The sequence below is a fragment of the Cydia splendana genome, chromosome 6, assembly GCF_910591565.1.
Source record: "Cydia splendana chromosome 6, ilCydSple1.2, whole genome shotgun sequence".
NCBI classification, from domain to species: domain Eukaryota; kingdom Metazoa; phylum Arthropoda; class Insecta; order Lepidoptera; family Tortricidae; genus Cydia; species Cydia splendana.
The window spans coordinates 8,852,723-8,876,003 of NC_085965.1; the positions used below are offsets into that span (position 1 = coordinate 8,852,723).

The window sequence follows — 23,281 nt, forward strand, 5'->3', positions numbered from 1 at the left end:
TATAAATATCGCATTGCGCTATCAAACCACTACCTAAGTGAATTGTTAAGTTAATGTAGCTATTACCTATAATTTATTTATTTTCTAGGCAAAACATGACAGCGAATACATACTTATGTTTTAATCGTACATTAGTAGTAGTAGTAGTAAACTCTTTATTGTACAAAAAGACATATCAAAAATAACATACAATTAGTAAGAAGTACAAAGGCGAACTTATCCCTTTGAGGGATCTCTTCCAGTTAACCTTTGAGTAGATGAGAGGAGAAAGTGAAAAGAGGGTGACAAATGCAGCAAAATGTACAACAAGGTACCAGAAAGATAAAGGATATAAATACATACAAAATTTATAGGATAAACATACATATATTACACAAAAAGGAATGGGGAAAATACACTAAAAATTGGAAAGAATTAGAACGATATAAAGCAACTATACAATAGAAATATAGACAAATTAATCAGTCAGATCAGATAACCATAGTTTCTTTAACCTCTCCTTGAACGACGCAACCGATTGTGCCTGCCTGACCGAAACAGGCAGCTCATTCCACAGCTTCACTGGACGCACTGCGAAGGACTTGTTGTATCCTCGAGATTTGTGAGGAGGGATGGCAAGTGATAAATTCGCGCTCGAACGCAGACGGTGGCCACTGCCTTCAGCCAGAAATTGAAATTTTTGAGAGAGGTATAAAGGAGAAGAAGGTGTAAAAAGAACATTAAAGAGAAGAGAAAGAGTGTGAAGATCTCTACGGCGGCGGATTGGAAGCCAATTGAGTTTTTGACGGTAGTAAGACACATGATCGTACTTCCGTAGGCCGAAAATGAATCTTATACAGACATTCTGTAAGCGCTCTAACTTGTTCAGGAGTTCTTCTGTCATGTCCAGATTCACAGCGTCGCCGTAGTCGAGTAAAGGCAGTAACAGTGACCGAGCCAGCATGGCTTTGGTATCAAGTGGAAGAAAGTTCTGAAGGCGCCTTAAAGAATGGAGAGATCCAAACAGCTTTTTGCTCAATTCAGTGACATGAGGCGCCCAGGAAAGTGTCTGATCCATGGTGACCCCTAGATTTTTAACAGTGGGTGAGAAAGGAATTGGTATACCATCAAAGAAAATTTACATATACATTCACATTCTTTGAGCAAACGACGAGCTACGACTAGGTCTTACACGCGACGTTTTCTAAGCCGCAGCAGATGCACGGAATTTTCATTCGGTTTCGGTACGGAATCACAGGCGTGAACCGGAGGTCGCTATACACATTCATAGTGCTGTCTCGCTTGCGCAGGTCATTCCATACGGAAAGAAACCGTGCGTCTGTGGCCAGCAAAGCCATAACAGACTACGGCTGTTACGGCTTTACGCTCACGGAGCGTTTGGGTGTCATGTTTAAACGCACGATATCAACGATGTAGATGTCAAACCGACGTCATCGTTATTGTCAATTGTCAAAGCAAATAATGTCAATGTCAAAGTTGTTATTAGTCGGTCGGAGGCGTACAATAAAATAAATTACAAATATTTGTTTTTTATTTAAAAATAATGTCTTTTAATACAAAAGACATCGTGCTCTCCGACTCCCGGCCACGTACGCTGTTTCTACAAAAGCATTCCGACTACTTGGCGGGGTACGGACTTAATAAAGATGACTTCGAATATTGCATGACTGAGTATCTTCGCATGTCGGGGATATATTGGACTGTAACAGCAATGGACCTGATGGGGCAATCTTCCAGGTATTGTTTTATATATGTCTACTACATACCACATAAAAAAAATGTTTTGAGGTAATTCTTACCATAGTCGGTATTTTATGATTATTGATGATGAAATCAGCAGACTTACTATGCAATTATTCAGATCAACTAGCTCAGAAGACAATGAGCAGTGTAATTGCATGCAACTTCCAGTCTGGAGGTCGCGGGTTCAAACTCAGGCTCGTACTAAACGAAATATCATTTGATATTAATGTTGCTTTCCGGTGAAGGAAAATATCGTGCGAGGAAGATGATCATGATAATAGTCTTTTTTTAGGGGTACTGGCCCTTAGCACAAGTTTAATGTGTCCCCATCCCCATCTTGTGCACAAGATTGAGTACCTGTCCGTTATTACAAAATACTGTTATGTGCTGTTATGGCACACTTTTGCTAAGTCGGCTCTTCATAAATTCATTCCTACATATTGCTCCAAAGAGAATACTTTGTTATTCTTCATTAAACAAATAAATGTTTGATTTGTGATTTCAGGATGCCAAAAGAAGAGATAATTGAATTCATCACATCATGCCAGGACAGTGAAAGCGGGGGCATCTCTGCTAGCATAGGACATGACCCACACTTGTTGTACACATTGAGTGCAGTACAGGTAAAATACATAGAGGAATAATATATAGGATCAACTACGATTGAACATGGTGTTAATATGAATATTTAACAAGTTAACACATATCAGTGAAAGAATAAGGATCAAAGTCACATGGCGTTCTAACAGTTTTAATCTTCTGTCGAAAGATGGCAGTAAATGTACTTGTACAGTGCCTACATAATTACCTTTGACAATCCACCTCTATACACTCTACTCTCTGACATATGTATGTGTTTTATTATTTTACAGATACTTGCGTTATATGACAGAGTAGATGCAATTGATGTGGAAGGAGTAGTTAGATACATCAAGTCTATGCAGCAAGAGGATGGCAGCTTCTTTGGTAAGTTGGTTACCGCTCACATTTGCTTTGTTTTTAATACAACCCCGTAACCTTCCCACTTGTCAATTACAAAACATCATCATTTTCCTCGCGTTGTCCCGGCATTTTGCCACGGCTCATGGGAGCCTGGGGTCCGCTTGGCAGCTAATCCCAAGAACTAGAAACAGGCAACTAGGCACTAGTTTTTACGAAAGTGACTGCCATCTGACCTTCCAACCCAGAGGGTAAGCTAGGCCTTATTGGGATTAGTCCGGTTTCCTCACGATGTTTTCCTTCACCTAAAAGCGACTGCTAAATATCAAATTATATTTCATATATAAGTTCCGAAAAACCCATTGGTATGTGCCGGGGTTCGAACCCGCGAACTCCAGATTGAAAGTCGCATGCTCTTACCACTAGTTTACCAGCGCTCTTAATTCAATTTCAAAACATGCCTTTTTAAATTGTGATATTTGTTAATTTTATATCATGTCTACTCAGTATCTCTTCGTTCTCTCTACCTTGTCGTTCCCTCATTACTGAAGATTGTGACCACTTTCACTTGGTTTTGCAGCTCATATGATTTGTCTCCATCGGTCTTGATCTCCCATAGCCCTCAACGCTTAGTTTGCCTGAGGTGACCTCTTAAATTGGTCAGAATATCAAAAGTGTGATACTGAGTAAGAACTGTATGTCTGTGTTAGATTCAAGGAATTGTAGATGAGCGTGCTGAAATTGATTAATTAAATATGATGTTTTTATGTTTCTTATCTTAGGAGACAAATGGGGCGAGGTGGACACCCGGTTCACGTTCTGCGCGGTGATGTGCCTGTCCCTCCTTAAACGATTAGACGCCGTCAACGTGGATCGAGCAGTCGAGTTCGTGCTGAGCTGCATGAACTTTGATGGGGGCTTCGGTTCCAAGCCTGGCTCTGAAAGTCACGCAGGTAACTATAACTATACCTACATACACGTACTCTGTGTACGACAACACTAAAAGCTAGCATTTAAAAAAATCCTTGACTTGGCATAGGGTAAAACGTCAATTATCGGCCACTGTTTAATAACTAGCCACCTTAAACTAAAAATGATTTTTATTCACCTATAAACAGAATTCATGTTAGTAGGTGGCTAGTTATTCATGGATGGTCAGTTATTGACACCTTATACTAAAGTAAATTCTGTTTATAGGTGAGTAGAATTCATTTTTAGTATAAGGTGGCCAGTTATTATTAAATAGTGGCCAGTAATTGACGATTTACCCTTGCAATCCTATGATTGGATCGATGGCAATGTAATTTGTCATTAAGTAATTTATGAATATTTTTAATGTCCCAGGTCTAATCTACTGCTGCGTGGGCACCCTATCCATCTGCCGGCGCCTGGACGCGCTGCGCGCCGACGAGCTCGCGTGGTGGCTGTGCGAGCGCCAGCTGCCCAGCGGCGGGCTCAACGGCCGGCCCGAGAAGCTCCCCGACCTCTGTTACTCGTGGTAACTGCATATCTCTCTATCGCGTGTTTATTTGAAAGGAAACATTCGCTGGGGTCCTTAACAGAAGACCCGAGAAGCTTTCCGACCTATGCTTCCCTCTTATACAGGATGTCCCAGAAATCAACGTCAAGCCGTAAACGGATGATAGACCAAGTCATAACAGTTATCATAAAAATACAAAAAAAAATCCAACTCACGTTCTTTAAAAATTATGGTCACTTTAAAAATTCACAAAAAAATCCACACCCTGTAATGGTTCTTTAACTCTTGTTACTACAAATTCCATAATTTATTCAAATTTTATTATTATTATGTAAGCTTGAATAATGCTTCTGTAGATTTTTGCCTAAAATTTAAAGCCCACTGCTATTACTTGGAAGAAAATTACACTTCTTCAAAACCAAATTATTTAAATTTACTGTTTCGCCCAAGTTTAACTGACTGTACTGAAAAAAAAATTTACTACGCTAGTTTGGCAAGTAACGTTAAAAACTGGCGCGTTTAATAAGGATTCCAAAATGGTATAACACTTGCTAGATTACGTTTTAAGTAATTGGTCAGTTTTTTTTTGTAAATAACCCCAGTTCACAAAATGTCCATACTTCCTTAAAATGACTTTAGCTTACCTAAAGCTTTGCTCAACGCCGTTCCTTAGTTTGATAGAGACGGGAAGAGTCATTTTGGAGTGTGAGCGAGATAAGAAATCAAATTACCACGTAATTTAAGAGCAAGGTTGTGAAAATTGACTCAATCTTTTTACTTTAATTTAGGACCAGTTTTCTCATTAGATTTTTTTAAATAAAAAACAAATTATCAGATTTGAATTATTTTTTTTACAATAAATGTTCAAACTGCCTTCCTTCAGCAGCAATGCACGCACGACATCTTCTTAAAAAAGATCGGGTTATTTTCCGGGCAAATCTTCCCCTATTTACAATTCTTTCCCGCAGCTCAGCTAAATTCTCAATTGTTTTTGAGTACACTTTCTCTTTAACCGCTCCCCAGTAAACAAAATCTAGGGGATTTAAATCAGGCGAACGGGGTGGCCACAAGACTGTCCCAGCGCGCCCTATCCACCTGAGCGGGTATTCTTCATCAAGATGTTCTCTTACTAAACGGGCATAGTGCGCTGGGCAGCCATCTTGCTGGAACCACATTTCTCTGTAAATGTTCAGTGACACGACTTCTAATAAATCTGGTAAAGTATTTTGTAGTAAATCCAAATAAACTTGCCAACCAAACCATTCAAAATCTGTGGCAGCTCAAAAGGTCCAATTATTCTGCCATTTAGTATCCCGGTCCACATGTTTACTTTAAATCGATACTGTGACTTATCTTGCCTCATCAAATTTGGATTTTCTACATGCACCTCGTGCAAATTGTGCAAATTCATTTAGCCATCTTTTTTAAATGTTGACTCATCGGTCCATAAAATTTTCTCTAAGAATCGAGGGTCTTCTCTGTGTCTTTTGAAGGAAGGCAGTTTGAACTAAAAAAAATAATTCAAATCTGATAATTTGTGTTTTATTTAATGAGAAAACTGGTCCTAAATTAAAGTAAAAAGATTGAGTCAATATCATGACCTTGCTCTTAAATTACGTGGAAATTTGATTTCTTATCTCGCTCACACTCCAAAATGACTCTTCCCGTCTCTATCAAACTAAGAAACGGCGTTGAGCACAGCTTTAGGTAAGCTAAAGTCATTTTAAGGAAGTATGGAAATTTTGTGAAAAATTGGGGTTATTTACAAAAAAAAATATTGACCAATTATTTAAAACGTAATCTAGCAAGTGTTATACCATTTTGGAATCCTTATTAAACGCGCCAGTTTTTAACGTTACTTGCCAAACTAGCGTAGTACATTTTTTTTTCAGTACAGTCAGTTAAAGTTGGGCGAAACAGTAAATTTAAATAATTTGGTTTTGATAAAGTGTAATTTTCTTCCAAGTAATAGCAGTTGGCTTTAAATTTTAGGCAAAAATCTACAGAAGCATTATTCAAGATTACATAATAATAAAAAAAATAGAATAAATTATGGAATTTGTAGTAACAAGAGTTAAAGAACCATTACAGGGTGTGGATTTTTAGTGATTTTTTTAAATTGACCATAATTTTTAAACCACATAAGTTGGATTTTTTTTGTATTTTTATGATAACTGTTATGACTTGGTCTATCATGCGTTTACGGCTTGACGTCGATTTCTGGGACACCCTGTATACATAGGTAAAAATTTTTAACAGTGGCTTAAAAATGTATATATAAAAAATTGTGTTACAATCAGCATCAAATAGATAATGACGGCCGAAGTGGCCAAATGTATCGGTCCACGTCCTTATTTCTATGGTAACAAGGGTGTGTAGGGAATGATATATGTACTATGTACCTACCCTTATTGCACACTGTTATTTATTTCAGGTGGGTAATGTCATCCCTAACAATGCTAAACCGGATACACTGGGTCGACAAGAAAGCCCTAGAAGAATTCATCCTCGCCTGCCAGGACGCCGAGACTGGTGGCTTTAGTGACAGGCCTGGGGACATCACGGACCCATTCCACACCCTCTTTGGTCTAACAGGACTGTCCCTGCTTGGCAACCCTGGCATCAAAGCTGTCAACCCTACGTACTGCCTACCTCAAGAAACCATAGATAGGTTAAGATTAGAACCGCAAGTTTTACATATATAGTGTAAAAGTATTAATAAAATATTTATTATTTATGCATGGATTTGTATATTGGACAAAGAGTAATAAATGATTTTTCTATCATGCCGTTTTTGCAACTTAATTGTTTAGAGAATTCTATATTGTGCTTTTTTAAATAAGGCAACTGACATGGACTAGTTACTTTGCTCCCATCGCGGGAACAACATATTCGCTGGCACATGTTATTTTACAGTCTGTCTTTAAACCGTTGTATCTGTCAGGCGTTTCTTTTATTTATTGCCATATTTATATACAGATATACAGTGACCTTTTTTGCCACGTTTGTGTTATTTCTACTCGGAATCACGAGCTCTTTCGATCCTAATGGGTTAAAAAAATGTCCCAAAGCTTTTTTTCCTATTGTGTTACCATTTCCCCATATACTTTGTATGGCGGTAACAAAAAGGAAAATTTGAAAAATGTATGGAAATTTTAGGAAACTTTTTTCTCCTATAAGGATGAAAAGGGCTCGCGATCCTGACTACAAATATAATAACACAAAAGTGGCAAAGAAGGTCACAATGTATAAAACTGGCAAAAAATAAAAGAAACGCTCATCTATAGACGGTTAAACAAGTTTGTCAGTAGAAAAAGGCGCGAAATTCTAATTTTCAATGGGACGATAACTCTTTACGCCTACATTTTTTAAATTTGCCGCTCTTTTCTACTGACGGAAATGGCTTGACCAAGTATAACTTCATTTTCACTTACCAACTTAATACAATGAACGCTGCTATAACGTGACTTACCTCCTGACATTGACAAGTTTGACAGCTCAAATTAAGGTTATAAATGGATTTGAAAGTTTGTAAACATTAAATAAAAGTATATTATAATATTGATTCAGTAGCTTTAAGCATATGAGATACAAGCTAAAATGAATAACTTCCTGTTTTTGATAATCGGTGTGTGCGTTAATTCATTTACGCTGTTTATTTTCATTGTATATTATGGAAATTTGATCGGTTCTTATAATGACAAAATTAATCAAGAATATGACTATATTATTGGTAAGATAACTCTAGGTTTCATTTCAAAATATCATTCAATCAATCATATAACATCAACATTCATATTGAAGCTGAAATTATATGTTATACTTTAAAATAACCCTATGCATATTTACATAGTTTTTTTTTATATATTTTAGTTGGATCAGGCACAGCCGGTTCCTTGATAGCACACAGATTGGCCACGGAAACCAATTTCACATTCATTGTGTTGGAGGCAGGAGGCCAAGGCAACCTACTGTTTGAGATACCTGTGTTGGGCCCTTTAATACATGGCTCACCATATGATTGGCAGTATGAAACAGTGCCACAAGATAATGCTTGCCTGGCTATGAAAAATAGGGTATGTAATTGATACAATTTATGTTAAGAGCAATTATATGAAAACACTTGTTGCTAAAGCACTATTTGGGATTTATTTTTTTAACAATAAGTAGGACTGCCAAATTTTATGCAAATTAAAAATATGTTATGATAAAAGCTTTTTAAGTTCAAGGTTAAGAAAAAAAAACATTTTAGTGTTACGCTTTAGTGCTAAGTACTAATTTTATATGGTAAAGTTGTTGCCTTATAATGTTGGTATGTTTTTAGAAATGCAAGCTCATTCAAGGAAAAATAGTGGGAGGCTCTTCAAAGCTCAACAACATGGTGCATGTGAGGGGAAACTTATTACATTACATCAATTGGTTTCATCAGGAACACAGTAAAGAGTATATAGAGAAACAGTTTGAATTTGTTGAGAAACAGTTCCTTCACATAGACAATGTGTTATACAAGAGTGAACTAGCTGATGCTGTAATAAATGCTGCCATAGAATTAGGATATGAAACAAATAATGGAAAATTTACAAATAGTAGACTTAGTCAATACAAAGGTAAGAGATGGGCCATGTCTGATAATGTAGACAGTAAACATATAGTCACAAATGCTTTAGTTAGTAAAATTTTGATTAAACAAAATGTAGCGCATGGTGTGAAAGTATTGAAGTTTGGAAAAGAGATTGAATGCTATGCCAGAAAAGGAGTCATAGTTTCAGCTGGTACTTATAACAGTCCCAAACTCTTGCAATTATCTGGGATTGGACCCAAAAGTTTATTAAACTTGTTAGATATACCAACAGTACAACAATTGCCAGTAGGTGAAAACTTGCAAGAGCATGTAGCTACAGGCCTTGATTTACTCTTATTCAATAGTTCTTTAAGAGTAAATGCTTTAAATGTTCTTAACCTTATGAATGTTTATGAATACTTTATTAATGGCCAGGGTCCCTTTACGTCCCCTGGTTGTGAAGCTGTAGGTTTCTTGTCAACTGAAGGTGAAAAAGAATCTGACTTGCAATTTATGGTGTTGCCAGTAGGGATAGCGTCAGACGGAGGCAGTCATTTGATGAAATTATTAGGGTTAAAGGATGAAGTATGGGATAGTTATTTTACAAAGTTATTTGACAAACATACAGCAACTATTTTACCTATAGTTTTACATCCAAAGAGCAAAGGGAAGGTTTACATAAACAGTAGAGATCCTAATGCACCTCCGCTGATTGATCCAAAGTATTTTGAGGAAAACGAAGATCTACATGTTTTGAGGAATGGTGTGAAGAAAGTGTTACAGTTTATAAAGACACAGGCAATTCAGGATATAGGTGGATTTGTCAATACTTTACCTTTCCCAGAGTGTGAGACATATGTTTTGTTCTCTGATGACTATTTGGATTGTTATATAAGGCATTTAACTTTGACTAGCTACCACCCTGTAGGTACATGTTCCATGGGTCTTTCTAGCTCGAATTCTGTAGTTGATACTTCATTTAGAGTACATGGTGTAAGAAGGCTGTATGTGGTAGATGGTTCAGTGTTACCAACATTACCCAGTGGCAATATTAATGCTGCTATTGCTATGATGGCAAGCTTGTATTTTGACAAAAATATAAAAAGTAAAAACAATGATCTATGTTACAGAGGTGATATAATTTATGAATATATCTATGCTGTTTGTTTACATGCAAATCTGTGATAGTAAATAATAATGCAAATACGTTTTGAAACTTTATTTTGAAGTATTAAGGACACTTCTAACATGAAATATTTGATATTACATGACCTTTTGAGCCAGAATTTCAAAACAACCATTTCAAATCTCAGGTAAGACATCCAACTACAAAAGTATTACAATATCAAAGACCAGTGATCGTCAATTTATCTGAAATATCAGTTAAAAACTTGAGACCAATTGTGACAAACCCACATCACATGCCTTGTCAGCTATAGGTACTTATAACATATTTTTATTGTTTCACAATTCACTAAGACATCTAAGAATTATTATTATACTAAAACACATACTTAATAAAACAAATTATTAATATTCCAATGACTAGACACAAATTATTTCTACGATAAAATTCTGCTTTTTATTCAGTTATGCAAGAGAATATAAGATTAGCCAACAGCAAAAAGATCTACTCAAAAATAGGCTCTATTTCAATGTCAATAGAGTCTTGTGTCAAGATATTTTTGTTAGTGTCTGTAAAGTAAATATTTTTGCATATTTTAACTGCACACCTACAAACCTATTATGATACTTACAAAAAAAACTTTAGTCCATTCCCAAGTAACATTTTAGTCCTATAATTTTAGTTTTTATTGCTAAAAGCTTGTATAGACGTCGTATTAAGGTTTCAGAGGTGACCACCTGTCGTATAAAAGCGCTTGGCAACACCTTTTTGCTCTATAGGCTTATACAGCTAATATATTCTATAAGCAATTGATATAAAGGTTTATTTCATCATTTTATAGAGCCGTTATAGGCGTGTACTATAACAGGTTCAAATATAACTTATATAACCACTATAGAGCAATATTACTGTATAATAGTATTTGGAAACACTTTTATGCAACTAATTTGCGCTATTAAGGTTCCCTGCCAAGCCGCTATAGTTTTGTGTTTTAACAGTGACAAAAACCCAACTATACAACGATTTTAGGATATAGTGGCTTTAGAGATCACTGCTATAGTTCATAGTACTTTAGTAGTTTGCGCTATTAAGGTTCCCTGCTAGCCGCTATAGTTTTGTGTTCTAACAGTGACAAAAACCCAGCTATACACCGATTTCAGGATATAGTGGCTTTAGAGATCACTGCTATAGTACATAATACTTTAGAAGTCATATGAACACTATCATAGAACTGTTTTGCTCTATAGTAGCGTTTTTGGGACATATTTATAGCGTTAAAAAGCGCTTTAGTAGTTTTTAAATCCCTAGCTATTATATCTCATCGCTGTAAACGTCACAATGACTCTTTTATATCACAAAACTGTTGTATAGTGGTTTTGTTTTTTCTTTTAAAAGACAACAGGGTTATAGTTGAGTTTTTATGTCTTTTATAAACCGAGTTAGATACATAAAGGTAGAAAACGACTACTTGTAAATGATAAATTTGATCTGTAATGGCTACTTATATCTTGCTTATATAAGTTCAGGCCTAAGCCACATAATGTGGTTCCGTACAAAATATTTTTATATTTTAATGAATTGATAAAAAAGACCCCAGTAATATTAGTGACTGTAGGTGAGATTTATCATCAATGATTTAATACAAGCATAAAATCGTGACGGTTTAGATATTTATCGACATCCATTATTAGCACATTTTTTTTACCAATCACACTGAAAAAGGAAACAACAGTAATGACTACATCTAAATTTAAAAAAAATACCTATATCTTTCTAAAGAGTTTGTAGGTGTAACTGGGTCACAGCAAAATTCTTTTGGAACCCTAATTTTAATCATGATGGCGGTGAATATTTCGTCGTAAGTTCTATAGTTAGCCTATAAAAGCGTCAGATTTACTTCTTGGCTGTATAGTAGTAACTATGGTGAATATCATAATATTTTATTAAATTATTTTATTAAAAACATAAATAAATCGAGGGGGCATTTAAAATTCCTCATTAAACTAATACTATTCTAACGGTAAAACTTCCGTCCCATATACTTTTTGCACTAAGGACCGAATTATTCGACATCAAAATGGCGCATATTAATATAAAGTCTTTACTTATCACCATTTTACTTAGTACCGTTTTTGTGAAGTAAACACACAACAAAACCACTCACAACAGTTGATGGAAAACTTGATAGCAAATTTCGTAGTAAAGGAACTATGAATTCTACAATAGTATAAAAAAGCACTATAATACAATTTCAAATACTACTATAGTATAAAACAAGCACTATAATGGAATCTCAAATGCCACTATAGTATAAATTAACACTATAATGGCGTTACTGACAATAAATTAGCACAAAAGTGATCATCACATCACTTTTATAGACCTAAAACGTCACGACTGACACTGCTACAGGTCTACTATATCACTGAATGGCACATAAGATGCGCCATTTCGGCTTTATACAATCTTCTTTGGTCTTTTATAGGACCTTAGGTGGTATTTGGGAAACGTTCTATCGACTACTATAGAACCACAAATTGTTACTTGGGTTTGTCCACAATCTACAGAGCTTCTTATTAAAGTAGAAATGCAGAGTAAGATTTCTCAAATATGAAGGTTTTTACCTTTCTTTGTTTAAAGATTTAATTTGAGAGTTACAAACACTGACTTAAATATTACTTCGTAAAAACGGACCTTACGGGCACTACAAAATGGGCCAGTTCGTTGGTGCGCGAATCGCGTTTGTACACATAGTCGTTGGTGCGCAATTGCACATGCACGATCGGAATTATATGAACGGGCAAATCTTTACTTTTGAAATCTTTGTTTACTTATATAAAAGAGCAGTACTAAGCAAGCTAAGTTTTCGATCTTGTAAATACTTTTTTTTTTCATGCATAGGTAATAGCAATCATAATACTGAGTAGACAAATCTTTAGTAATAGGTATTCACAACATCCTGTCATTCCCCTTTCTCATCCCTTACTAAACAACATGCAAAACTTACATTCAAGTAAGTAATAATAATAACTAGCTATAGGCACAAAAATCTACTTTATAAGTGCAAGAACACACATATGGACGGAAAGGTGTAGGTACCTATGTTAAATATGTATATTTTATTATTGATTTACAATGTTTAAAATAGATGCAATAACAACTGGCATCTAATTACTGCTACAAAATTAACTGCCAATTGGTATTGGTACCTAGACTATCTCGTAGGTACATACGCCACTTGCACCATCCCACTAACCCGGGATAAAGCGGTTAAAACGTTAACCCAGTGTCTAATTGTACTGGTAACTCCAGGTTTAACCGGTTAACCCCGGGTCAGTGGAATGATGCAAGTGGCTAGATAAACCTGTCATAACATAACACGTCATTTCTTGTAACACTACTACGCCTAAGAAAGATATGCAAAGAGCTATATTTTGCCGCCATTATTTTTAGCCAGAGTGTAAAGGCAGCTGTCCAACTAGCGACGACCAGCGAGTAGGGATGAGCAAATTTTAACTTCGCTGGTGACTGTTTTCTCTTACTTAAGCGACCATCAATTAATACATTAATTTACTTTACGGATTCTACGTCTACCTACACGTGCCCACGTTTCTTGCGCGAGAAAAAGATCTGAACTAGTCGCTTACACGCCGCCGGTCGGACAGCTACCTAAAGCGGAAACCAACTACAACACACTCTTGGCACGCACGTATATATGTAGCGGCCGATGGATCAGGCAGATCGTAATGTTCCTGTGTAATGTTTTGACGATAGTCATACTAAACCAATATATAGGTAGGATAGGTTCGTTAGGTTGCTTCAGATGCCCGAAGGGCAAACTGCCCAGAAATAAAAGCCCTGCCACAGAATAAATAATAGTACTAGGTACAGAAGACTCACTCTCTAACAAAACGCGTCTGTTACGATCAGGACAGATATGGCCGCTAGGTGGTGACAGCGCCACGCGCGGCTTATGGCTAGCCACCAAAATTGGTGTGGAACGGATGTACTTTTAGCTACCTGTAGCAAAGCGACGAAATCGCGGAGTGAGCCACGCCTGGCTCTGCGTAGCGGGGCTCTGTCGACTAAGGAAACGAGTCAAAGATTTTCACGTTTCATGATATGCCTAGGAATTTCACGGTATGCCTGATCTTACGATCGGCCGCCGACATAAGCAGTTCATACTAATTTCCACGGACTTCTGTAACGTGTGCTGCAGTCGGTTTTTCACATTTGGTGTCATGTGTACAATAAATCTCAACCAAATATGTAAGCAATACAATGGACGTGCCATATTGACTTTTATAAGGGTCATCATCCACCAAAACCAAGCGTGCTATTAGCGCTCTTATAACTCGATTCACTCGTCTCATCTCTGGTGGATGCTCGCCCTAAATTTTGTTAGATCCCTTTGGAACCTTTTTTTAGTTCTGTCTGTGTTTATGTTTTATGAATTCAGGACAATAGCAATATACATTAATTGAAATTATATTTGAGCATGATAACTCTTACTAAATAAAATATACAATACAATCATAATTTTCTTTGAAATTTTAACATTTTATTATCTTAACACCCTAAAATCATATTGCAAATTGCAGACAAAATCTAATTAATATATTGCTGCTTATACTTATTTTAAAATACATTTGTAAATAAATTTAATATGTGATACTGTATACATAGTGCTGAGCAAGCTATATACCTACGCATATTGCGTCTTATAATACTGGACGGATTCCTGATAGGCGTAATTACCCTGTTCCCTCCACTTATCTCTTAAATATGGCCGATGTGTTATTCATGCAAATGATATGATATGATAATCGTAGCAGAATTGATAATGATGTCGCAATAAGCCACATCTGACCGGACCGGGCGAACCGCGTTCGACGTAGGTATTGCCTTTCTGTCGCACTTGTAAATTCGTACGTATGTGTGACAGGGAGGCAACACGTCGAACGTGGTTCGCGGTAAGCCCTCTTATTATGACCCGTAAAAACGTCGTAAATAGATTTATTTAGTTTTTGAAGGGTTTCTTCGTATTTTTCCCTTCTTACTTCGTAATAAGTACCTAATATCGGAACCAAGTTCAGAAGTAAAAATCCACTTAAATAGGCGTCTTGACATTAGATGCGCATCCGCACGTCGCTCCAGTGTGCGAGCGGGACATCGCTATATATGTGCATAGCGCTGACTTGCTCACACGGAGCCTCGTGACATGAGGAACCGCGTCAGAATGATAACCACGTTGGGGCACTAAACTTGGCATCCTCTCTAATACCAATATTTTTTTTTTTGTCTCATAGCACTAGGGCTATTAAATTTTAGCTGTAACAAATAGATGACGCCTTCAAATAATTATGATGATTAAGATTATTTTTTTCCTTACCACATCCTTCTTTTTATGCTTTGTAAATTCCAATTCATTTTCGAAAACTCACGGCCAAATTAAGAGTACCTAAGTGTAGAGACATTACCTTTAGGTACCTTTTTAATACTAATTATTACAGCTTAATATCTAATATCTAGTTTAAATTGTACATCATAATACTGAGCGGTAAATTGTCGCAAATATTGCCATAATGTTTAACTCAAAATACCTACTTACCTACGAATGCTCATAGCTTCTTATACAACGATTGACAAATGGGTTATTTTGGGAACAAACACTTCGCTGGCCCAATATTAGAGGGTTCTATTATATGTTTCACTTTTATCGAACTGAAATTTAAACATTGTCATAGGGCCCGATTCGGATTTTGAAATAGACATCTATTAGACATCACCAAGATACGATAACGATATGTTTAAGATCCCACCTGTCAAGTTTGACATTTGCGCGATTCTGGAGATACTGTTGAACGATTTCCACAGGATATGACTTAGAGATCCAATTCACATCTAATAGATATCTTACTCTGTCTAACGTAAAAGTGACATTGGTTGCCCGAATTGCGCTGCAAAAGAGAACTAGTTGATATCTAAACTATAACGTATCTAGAATGGATCTAGTACGTGTCGTCTCTTGTGAATATCTTGAAGTTCGAATACGGCAGATAGTGACATTAAGTCGAATTTCAACTATCTTGAAAATGTTACATAGAACCCTGTAATATTGGGCCAGCGACTTCTTAAAATAAGACCCCGCCTGTAACTTCCTATGGTAAAATACGAAAACATAGCCAGATTTATTTTGTCTTTAACACTGCTGAATTTTCAAAGTACAATAGGTAAGTAATTGTTATAATTTCAAAAAAAAATTAAAATTTCGATTTATAAAGTTTTGCGCTTAGCAATTCACATTTTACCTTTATTTCTAACAGAAAAAAAATTATAGAGGTAAAATGTAGGTAAATACTAGGTAAATGTAGGTAAAATGTACGTAGGTAAATACTTATATATCACACCAAAATATGCGATTTGTTGCTACAGTTTTATTTTTATATTTGATTTTCCCGTTTGTCAGGTTAGAGACTATACTAAATAAATATGACATGGCAACCCTTCTTCCCAAGGGCTTAAAGCGTGCCGAAAGGGGATCATAATAATGAATAAATGACGTAGTAAGGCGTAGGCTGTAGTAAACAGATTTAATGAGTTTGCTTAATAAAACCCGTAGCATCCCACTCCTTCTACGCCGTAGGCTCTACGACGTAGCGAGAGACCAATGTGAGATAAACTAGAGGCATAGGTACCAAAATTATGGATACTGGTGCTAGTACTAGCACCAGTATCCTTAATTTACTCCATACTCGTAGTTTTGGCCTTAATTAAAATGCCGCGTAATTAATATGATACGAACATAATACTTATAAATATCGGGAGTTTCTCTTATACCGATATAATATTAGTGTGTACATAAATCGATACGGGCGAATATTTAAACGGTTGTTAGCATAGGACCTAAGAAGTACATTGAGATAGATTTTGCTTAGATATACAATGAAAATTTACACTACTGCACGCTTGATATAGATCATATTATACTACGAGCACCGAGATATAATGTTGATATCATATTTTATAATCTGTTTAATACGGAAATTCCTACGAAAATTTTACACGGATGTCGTAATAATTATATCGTAGAAATCGCTATATATACCTATATACCAAAAAACTTGAAAGGACTCTCATCTGGTTAATTTATGGCCGATTGTTCAAATCTCAGATATGGTACAATTGGTACATGTTAGTTCTTCAGAGTGCTGTGCCTATTCATTTTGTTTAACAAAATTATTATAGGCATTTTATCAACCTTTATCAACAAGTAAAAAACGGCGAATATATTCCTTCGTAACATATTACCAAAAATATTAAATACCCATTTTTGAAAATACTGAGCGTTTCGTTACAGACCTAGAGATATTTTGAGCATACTAATACTTTGTATTGCAACAGTCACAATAAATAAATGTTATATTTTATTATTATTGGACGGCATTATGCATCATTTGAGCTTAAAAGTTACACCTATTTCTAAAAGTTTGCGTAAAACTAATTTTTGTGCTTTATTGCATTTTTACAAGCGTAAACAACCTTTTTAACATTAACAGAAAATTAAATTATTACATTAACACACATTTATAAGGACAATAAAAACAGAAGAGAGTATGATATCCCATTATCGCCTAAATGCAAACATCTCTCTACCCTATGATTATACATCTACTATTGTTTCGCTTTATTTCTTTGTCTCTGACTAGAAGACCTTAATCTACTTCGTTACCATGAAAAGTACTAGTATAAATTGGGACATATCTATTCACATTTTCTGCCTCGTTAAAGCATAAACACCAACACCCCATAAAACTGTGGGTTATTTCGATGGATGGCTAACCATTTCAGTGAAATTTAAAAAGATGGTTCACCTCCCATCTGGTCAAGCCTCCGCGACTCCCTTGACAAGTTAACACTGAAGAACTACACAAGCAACTCGAAGGCACAAACATCAAATCCCACAGAAATCACATTAATTGAAATTTTTCCTATTACTACCTATATATCATACTAGTTATCGCGAAAACGTTGTTTAAGAAATATTTTCGTAGATTCTATAAATCTAATTTAAGTAATACTTGTTGTACCATCTGTCATCCAAAAGAGAGGTTTTCTTTGTAATTTCTTAGCTCAGTTTCGCATAATGACCACCATGGAGCGCAGACTAAGTGAAATCTCGAAAAATCCTTGTTTTCACCTCAGTATTACCTTACCTTTACTTGAAGCAAGAGTCGAGATAGTTGTCCAGCATGTCCAACTGCAAATCGTTCCAATCCATCGGATTGAGGAGCAGAGAGCTCAAGTCATCTTCCTGTATCAACGGCGGGGGCGCCACTGGTTCCACAATCACATTCGCTCCGACATGACTGTCCAACGTTATTTCAGGTAACGGTAGACTAATAAACTCGGGCAAATGTAAGCTCACAGCATGTCCCATATCGGTCGCTATCCCTTGAACAACTTGTGGTATGTTCGCGACAGCTGTCCGGTCTTCATTTGTTTCTGTATTGATACTGTCTGTCTTCTTCTTCTTATGTGACCTGTTGGAGATACGCTGGGTCCCCTTGAGGTGTCCCAGGTCTAGTTTCCAAAATCCACCTTTCCCGGGCTCCTGTTTCGAACGGGCGACTTTGACGAATACTTTGTTTAGTGACAGGTTGTGCCTTATTGAGTTCTGTAAGTAAGAGAAAAAATGCTTAATAAATATTTTAAAAATAAAAACACTGAAAGTTTAATATCACTTCTATTCTATTACTAAGTTATATAAGGGGTCATCCATTAATTACATCGCACAAAATTTCGATTTTTTTAGACCGTGACGTAATATGTGAACGAACCCTAATAAGGACAATGGTAATTTATGACCTGAACATAAATACTAGGTATTATATAATTTTCAATTGCCATTTGTTTGGGACTGGACATAAATTATGAACGCAATAAATTATAACATATAAATAATATCATATCCGTTCAGCATTTGGGAATGAATCCCATATCACATCAGTAAGCCACTCGAAATAAAATCCACGGCTGACATATAGCTTGATATTACCAATTATGCGTAATCTAATCGCATGGCGATTTAACGTTTATTAAATAGGGGGCTCCCGGCCCGATAACACCGGGATAGTTGCACAAGTTCTTATCTAACTTTGAGCTCAGAAAATTCGCTAATTAAAAGAATATACATGGTAGAGGTACTTATGACTCAAATACTCGTACTTAGTCGGCATTTCAGTTTAAAATTTTATCCCCCAACTTGCATTTTAGATTTTTTATATTATTTCCACTCAGAATCACGATCCTAATGCTAGAAAAAGTGTCCCCAAAATTTCATGTATATTTTTGTTTGTCCATTATGTTACGGTCATAGACAGTTGTTTCGAAAACGTAACCATATGGACCAAAAACATTGGGGACATTTTTTTCTCGGTAAGCATAGAAAGAGCTTGTGATTCTGAGTATGAGAAATCTCAATTGTAACACAAAAGTTGGGGATACAATTTTAAATGGAAATGCCCTAGGAGCAAACTAGCAATTCGAATATTTTGTGGGTTGAAGCTAGACTTAATAGGTAGTTATTTGTTGAACAAGGAAACAACAACATTGTTGTTTCCTCATCCTTTTAATATTGAGACCAGAGCAAGCGAAATATTCCAAAATTGAAGAAAAAGCGTAGCTTAAGGCGCATCGAAAAATAACAGGATCTTTGTAGTATCTTTATTTTTATCTTTATCTTAGTAGGCCCTTAAAGTTTTTACTCATCAAACTTTGCTTTATAATTTTATTCACCAGTTACAAAGATCGCTATGTACAGGATGTACTATATGATATGTAAAATACTACACAGCGAACCCCACCACTCAATTATATCCTAAATTAATTTGTATACTATGATAAGTAGTATAAGATAGAGCAATATTTTTGTTTATATTTATAATTTACGTGAGGTAGAGGGAATGCTACTGAACCGAGGAGTAGAGTCGTGGTGGTAGAGTCAACGCGTGGTGACCACGAATGGTATTTTATATGTCTGCTCCTTAATCCATGATCACATAAGATTATACCTACCTATTGCTCAAATAGATACAATTTTCGTGTATGAAATAAAATTGTACACCAATATCAACAGAGTATAATATTAAAGTCAACCGAGCAGATGCATCAGTGCATCTATAGGCTAAATTTAGTTTTTCTAGAAATATAACTAACAGGTAAGGATAGAGGCAGATTACATATAGTGCATTTTCGGCTGTCAGTTGGGGATAATGTTCCCACGGCGAACGTGTCTTTCCATCCCCTGTTCTTGACTTGTTTAATCTATTTATGCTTCGTTATTTAAAGTTAACTCACTCACCTGCCAAGTGGGATCAGCATTCCTATAATATTTAAAATTCTCCTTAATCCACGAGTATATGGCCGACAGCGTCATCTTATCATCATTGTACCGCATGGCCATACAAATGAGCGTACTGTACGAATACGGCGGTTTCTTCTCGCTATTGCTCTGATATTCCGCCCTGTTCTCCATAAAATCCCTTTGACACTTTGCTATAGTCTGGTTAAACTTCTGTAGTCTCGTGGTCTGAGGTGTCTTAATTGGAGGACTCGGAGACACAGGCGGTATTGGAAACTGTGGAATCGCCATGATATTCGTAATGTTCTGCAGCCATGTCAGATTAGTCAAATCTGTTTCCTGCTCATCATCAACTACTATTTTCTCCTGCTTCCTCACAGTCTTTGTTTGTACTTCTTCTTTTACTGGTTCTAAATCTACATTTTGCGCGTAGGTTTCTGGTTGTTCGTAAACGTATTCTATCTCAACGGTGTGCGAGGACTCGGGGACGGCGTGGTCGACGGAGAAGTAGCCGCATTGGTCCCCGGCCTCCCCGTATAGTTGCAGGACAGAAGTGTCCAGCATCTCGCCCGACGCCGGCGACAGACCCGAGGTTATGTGCATGGTCGCTTCACATCACTGGAACAGCAAAAACCGATGAGTCATTGTCGATGAATCATTGACGACATTAATAAGTAATTCTTTCCAATGTTAGCTTTTATGACGGCGCGTAATATTAGGAAATACAAAAACAACTGCTGCGGCACCAAATTCATTAATGCGTTTAATAAAATTGGATTCTAAAGTGCTTGCGTTGAAATTAAAAACTATTTTTGGAAATAAAACCGCGTGAAACTGGTTGCACTTCGTAAATACCGGTGGAAAAATCACTTTTGACGCAACGCAACGTTTTTGAAATCAGAACAAACCGTTAGAACTTTTGAATTTAGAACATATTTGCTGGGCAGCGGTAATGGTGGTATAACCTGCCAGTGCGTGGTGGTCAGCGGATCGATACGTGACGTGGAGGCGGTCAGCGCACGTTCGCGCGGCCGGCGGCGCGGTGGATTGTGGTGGTAGTATGGGCAGGTGCGCTCCCCCATTGTACCGCGAACAGGTGTTCGTACGATCGATATTTTTCCGCTTTGAAGAACGAGGGTGTAGGGGTGATTCTATGGACTCGGAAGCCTCCACTGTTTGACGGCTGTATCACAATGCAATCCTTTTTGTTTAAAATGAGTGGGTCGTCTCTAACTTGCAGTTTTTTCCGGATATAGGTACCTACTTACTTATAGCCAAATGTATTTTATTCCATTCTTGTGGTACAACATTTTTGGCTAGGTACCTACATACATTTTTTATGGTTTAAGTAATTTTTGTTAACATTTTTTACTTTAAAACACCACACAACGAAAGACAATGGACAAAATAGTACCTACCAACCTATTAGGTAGGTACACAAAATGGCATTAATAACTTGGTTTACTTAATAGTCTGTAGACATACCCCGGCGCCCGCATAAGGCGCAATTTGTCACCACTCACGGCTATCGTCTTATCACCGAGACCGTGCGGGCTTCCTCCAACTTTTAATGGTTCAACTACGCATAATGCGAGCCTTTAAGTGCAGAAGTTGTTTGATATTGATAATGCCGTATCAGGACCGTTTTTGCTACGCGCCGGTAGCGTTGTTCGCATTTTTCAGTGGAGAATACTAATGGAAATGGATGGAAATTGGGTAGGATTTTCTACCTTGAAATTAAAACGAAATTTGAGGGTCAGTATGTATAGTAGCTCGTCACATTACTATGGATGGATTTAGTTCTAATGGTAATCGGCATCAACTCGTTGGGCTGACGTGATGTGACAATTTTTTAGGAGACCGGTTTCGAAGTAGACTCGTGATTTTCATATGTACTTATAAACAACTTCGCCTCAGTAAATGCAATTGGGTGAATATGAATAGAGTGTCAAATTAGTAGAGCTGGGTCGTTTCGAGTTTTCCGTGAAACGAAACGTAACAGTTTTTTTTAACCACGTAACTGTTTTCAAAAACAGTTTCTAAAATAACTGGATTCCGTGTGTGTGTCGAACGAAACGAAACGAAATCGCATATTGAAGTAATAAAACGTAAAATACGCAATTCACATTTCAAAAAAACCTAATTTGCATCGTCTCACTAATGTCTAATATAACTTGACCCCTAACTTCAGTACTTTATAAAGATAAATCGATAGGTCACACATAAAATGGCCTCTCAATTCATGATGCTAGCGAGTGTTCGTTAAGCGTCGTGAATAATTTTTAATGTTGTTCAATTGACGCTACTTTCGCTACTTGCTTTAAATTTACGCATTAAAAGATTCCTTAATTTAAACCCTAATGCTTAGAAAATAAAGCACTTATTTGTCTAACGAACATTAAAGTTTTTGAATATAATGGCCTGGTAAAAAGCGTGCCTAGCGTCTACCTGAACAAAGCTCAATCCGTTTCGTTTCGTTTTTATCTCTATCTCGCTCTTTCGTTAGCCAATAACCTATATCTGTCCCTGCTCATCGGAAAACGAATAAAACAGTTTTAGAGCTGCGTTTTGCTTTGCGATAGTTGCGTCCGTTATGCGCGACTATGTTATCGTATGTCGCCGCCTCTTTGTCATCGTTTTTATAAAAACAGTTTGTCGTTCCTGCCACAAACTGTTATTTCGTTACAGCACAAGAAAGTGTTTTTAAAAACACTTACGGAAAAAAACGCTCAGCTCTACAAATTAGGTCCACTAATAAAGTGCTAAAGCACTCAACATGGTAGGCGATCGGCAAGGGTTCCTCAAAGTAAACAAGGTCTTGACGTCAAGGGTTGAATGCACTCGTTAGGGAAAGTAGGCAGTAGTTAACGGGGTCGTCGCCTTGTCCTGCGTCCGCGAACTGGAAAATGCCCCTAATTCACATATAATTCGGCTGCCTTGGCAGTTTTCTTTGTCCGTGTGAAAGAAAAAGGTTTCTTTGATGACGAGCCGACACATAGCAGGAAATCATTTAAATCCATTTACATATTTTTTCACACTAAAAAATCAAAAACAACCTATTGTCGAAGT

At 36.6% G+C, this 23,281-nt stretch overlaps 3 protein-coding genes across 5 annotated transcripts; 2 read left to right on the forward strand and 1 right to left on the reverse strand.

The window, feature by feature from the left end:
* Positions 1-1,481: 1,481 nt before the first annotated feature.
* LOC134791276 (geranylgeranyl transferase type-2 subunit beta) lies at positions 1,482-6,942 on the forward strand. Its single transcript, XM_063762263.1, has 6 exons — positions 1,482-1,737; positions 2,249-2,366; positions 2,616-2,709; positions 3,465-3,635; positions 4,027-4,180; positions 6,597-6,942. Exons 1-6 carry the CDS (start codon positions 1,544-1,546, stop codon positions 6,865-6,867), a joined length of 1,002 nt encoding a protein of 333 aa, XP_063618333.1. The 5' UTR covers positions 1,482-1,543; the 3' UTR covers positions 6,868-6,942.
* Positions 6,943-7,657: 715 nt separating this feature from the next.
* LOC134791294 (ecdysone oxidase-like) lies at positions 7,658-9,932 on the forward strand. The gene is made up of 3 exons (XM_063762297.1): positions 7,658-7,895; positions 8,036-8,238; positions 8,487-9,932. Exons 1-3 carry the CDS (start codon positions 7,763-7,765, stop codon positions 9,906-9,908), a joined length of 1,758 nt encoding a protein of 585 aa, XP_063618367.1. The 5' UTR covers positions 7,658-7,762; the 3' UTR covers positions 9,909-9,932.
* Positions 9,933-17,187: 7,255 nt separating this feature from the next.
* On the reverse strand, positions 17,188-21,418 carry LOC134791277 (forkhead box protein J1-A-like). Of its 3 annotated transcripts, none has more exons than XM_063762266.1 (3): positions 21,178-21,418; positions 20,213-20,830; positions 17,188-18,526 (listed from the first exon to the last, which is right to left on the reverse strand). In XM_063762266.1, the coding sequence occupies exons 2-3, from the start codon at positions 20,813-20,815 to the stop codon at positions 18,068-18,070; spliced, it is 1,062 nt and encodes a 353-aa protein (XP_063618336.1). In that variant the 5' UTR covers positions 20,816-20,830; positions 21,178-21,418; the 3' UTR covers positions 17,188-18,067. The 3 variants fall into 3 exon arrangements, with proteins under 3 accessions (XP_063618336.1, XP_063618335.1, XP_063618334.1); XM_063762265.1 differs by having other exon boundaries at positions 21,038-21,418; XM_063762264.1 differs by having other exon boundaries at positions 20,213-21,418.
* Positions 21,419-23,281: the final 1,863 nt, after the last annotated feature.

What these genes read in the sequence shown, in the direction of transcription:
- LOC134791294 (XM_063762297.1), top strand. Translation starts at nt 7,763, where the DNA reads ATGAATAACTTCCTGTTTTTGATAATCGGTGTGTGCGTTAATTCATTT. An exon ending in AGAATATGACTATATTATTG is followed by an intron (nt 7,896 to 8,035) that starts GTAAGATAACTC and finishes TATATATTTTAG; the next exon opens with TTGGATCAGGCACAGCCGGT. An exon ending in GCCTGGCTATGAAAAATAGG is followed by an intron (nt 8,239 to 8,486) that starts GTATGTAATTGA and finishes GTATGTTTTTAG; the next exon opens with AAATGCAAGCTCATTCAAGG.
- LOC134791276 (XM_063762263.1), top strand. Translation starts at nt 1,544, where the DNA reads ATGTCTTTTAATACAAAAGACATCGTGCTCTCCGACTCCCGGCCACGT. An exon ending in ACACATTGAGTGCAGTACAG is followed by an intron (nt 2,367 to 2,615) that starts GTAAAATACATA and finishes ATTATTTTACAG; the next exon opens with ATACTTGCGTTATATGACAG. An exon ending in CCCGACCTCTGTTACTCGTG is followed by an intron (nt 4,181 to 6,596) that starts GTAACTGCATAT and finishes TATTTATTTCAG; the next exon opens with GTGGGTAATGTCATCCCTAA.
- LOC134791277 (XM_063762266.1), bottom strand. Translation starts at nt 20,815, where the DNA reads ATGCACATAACCTCGGGTCTGTCGCCGGCGTCGGGCGAGATGCTGGAC. An exon ending in ATGCTGATCCCACTTGGCAG is followed by an intron (nt 18,527 to 20,212) that starts GTGAGTGAGTTA and finishes TCTTACTTACAG; the next exon opens with AACTCAATAAGGCACAACCT.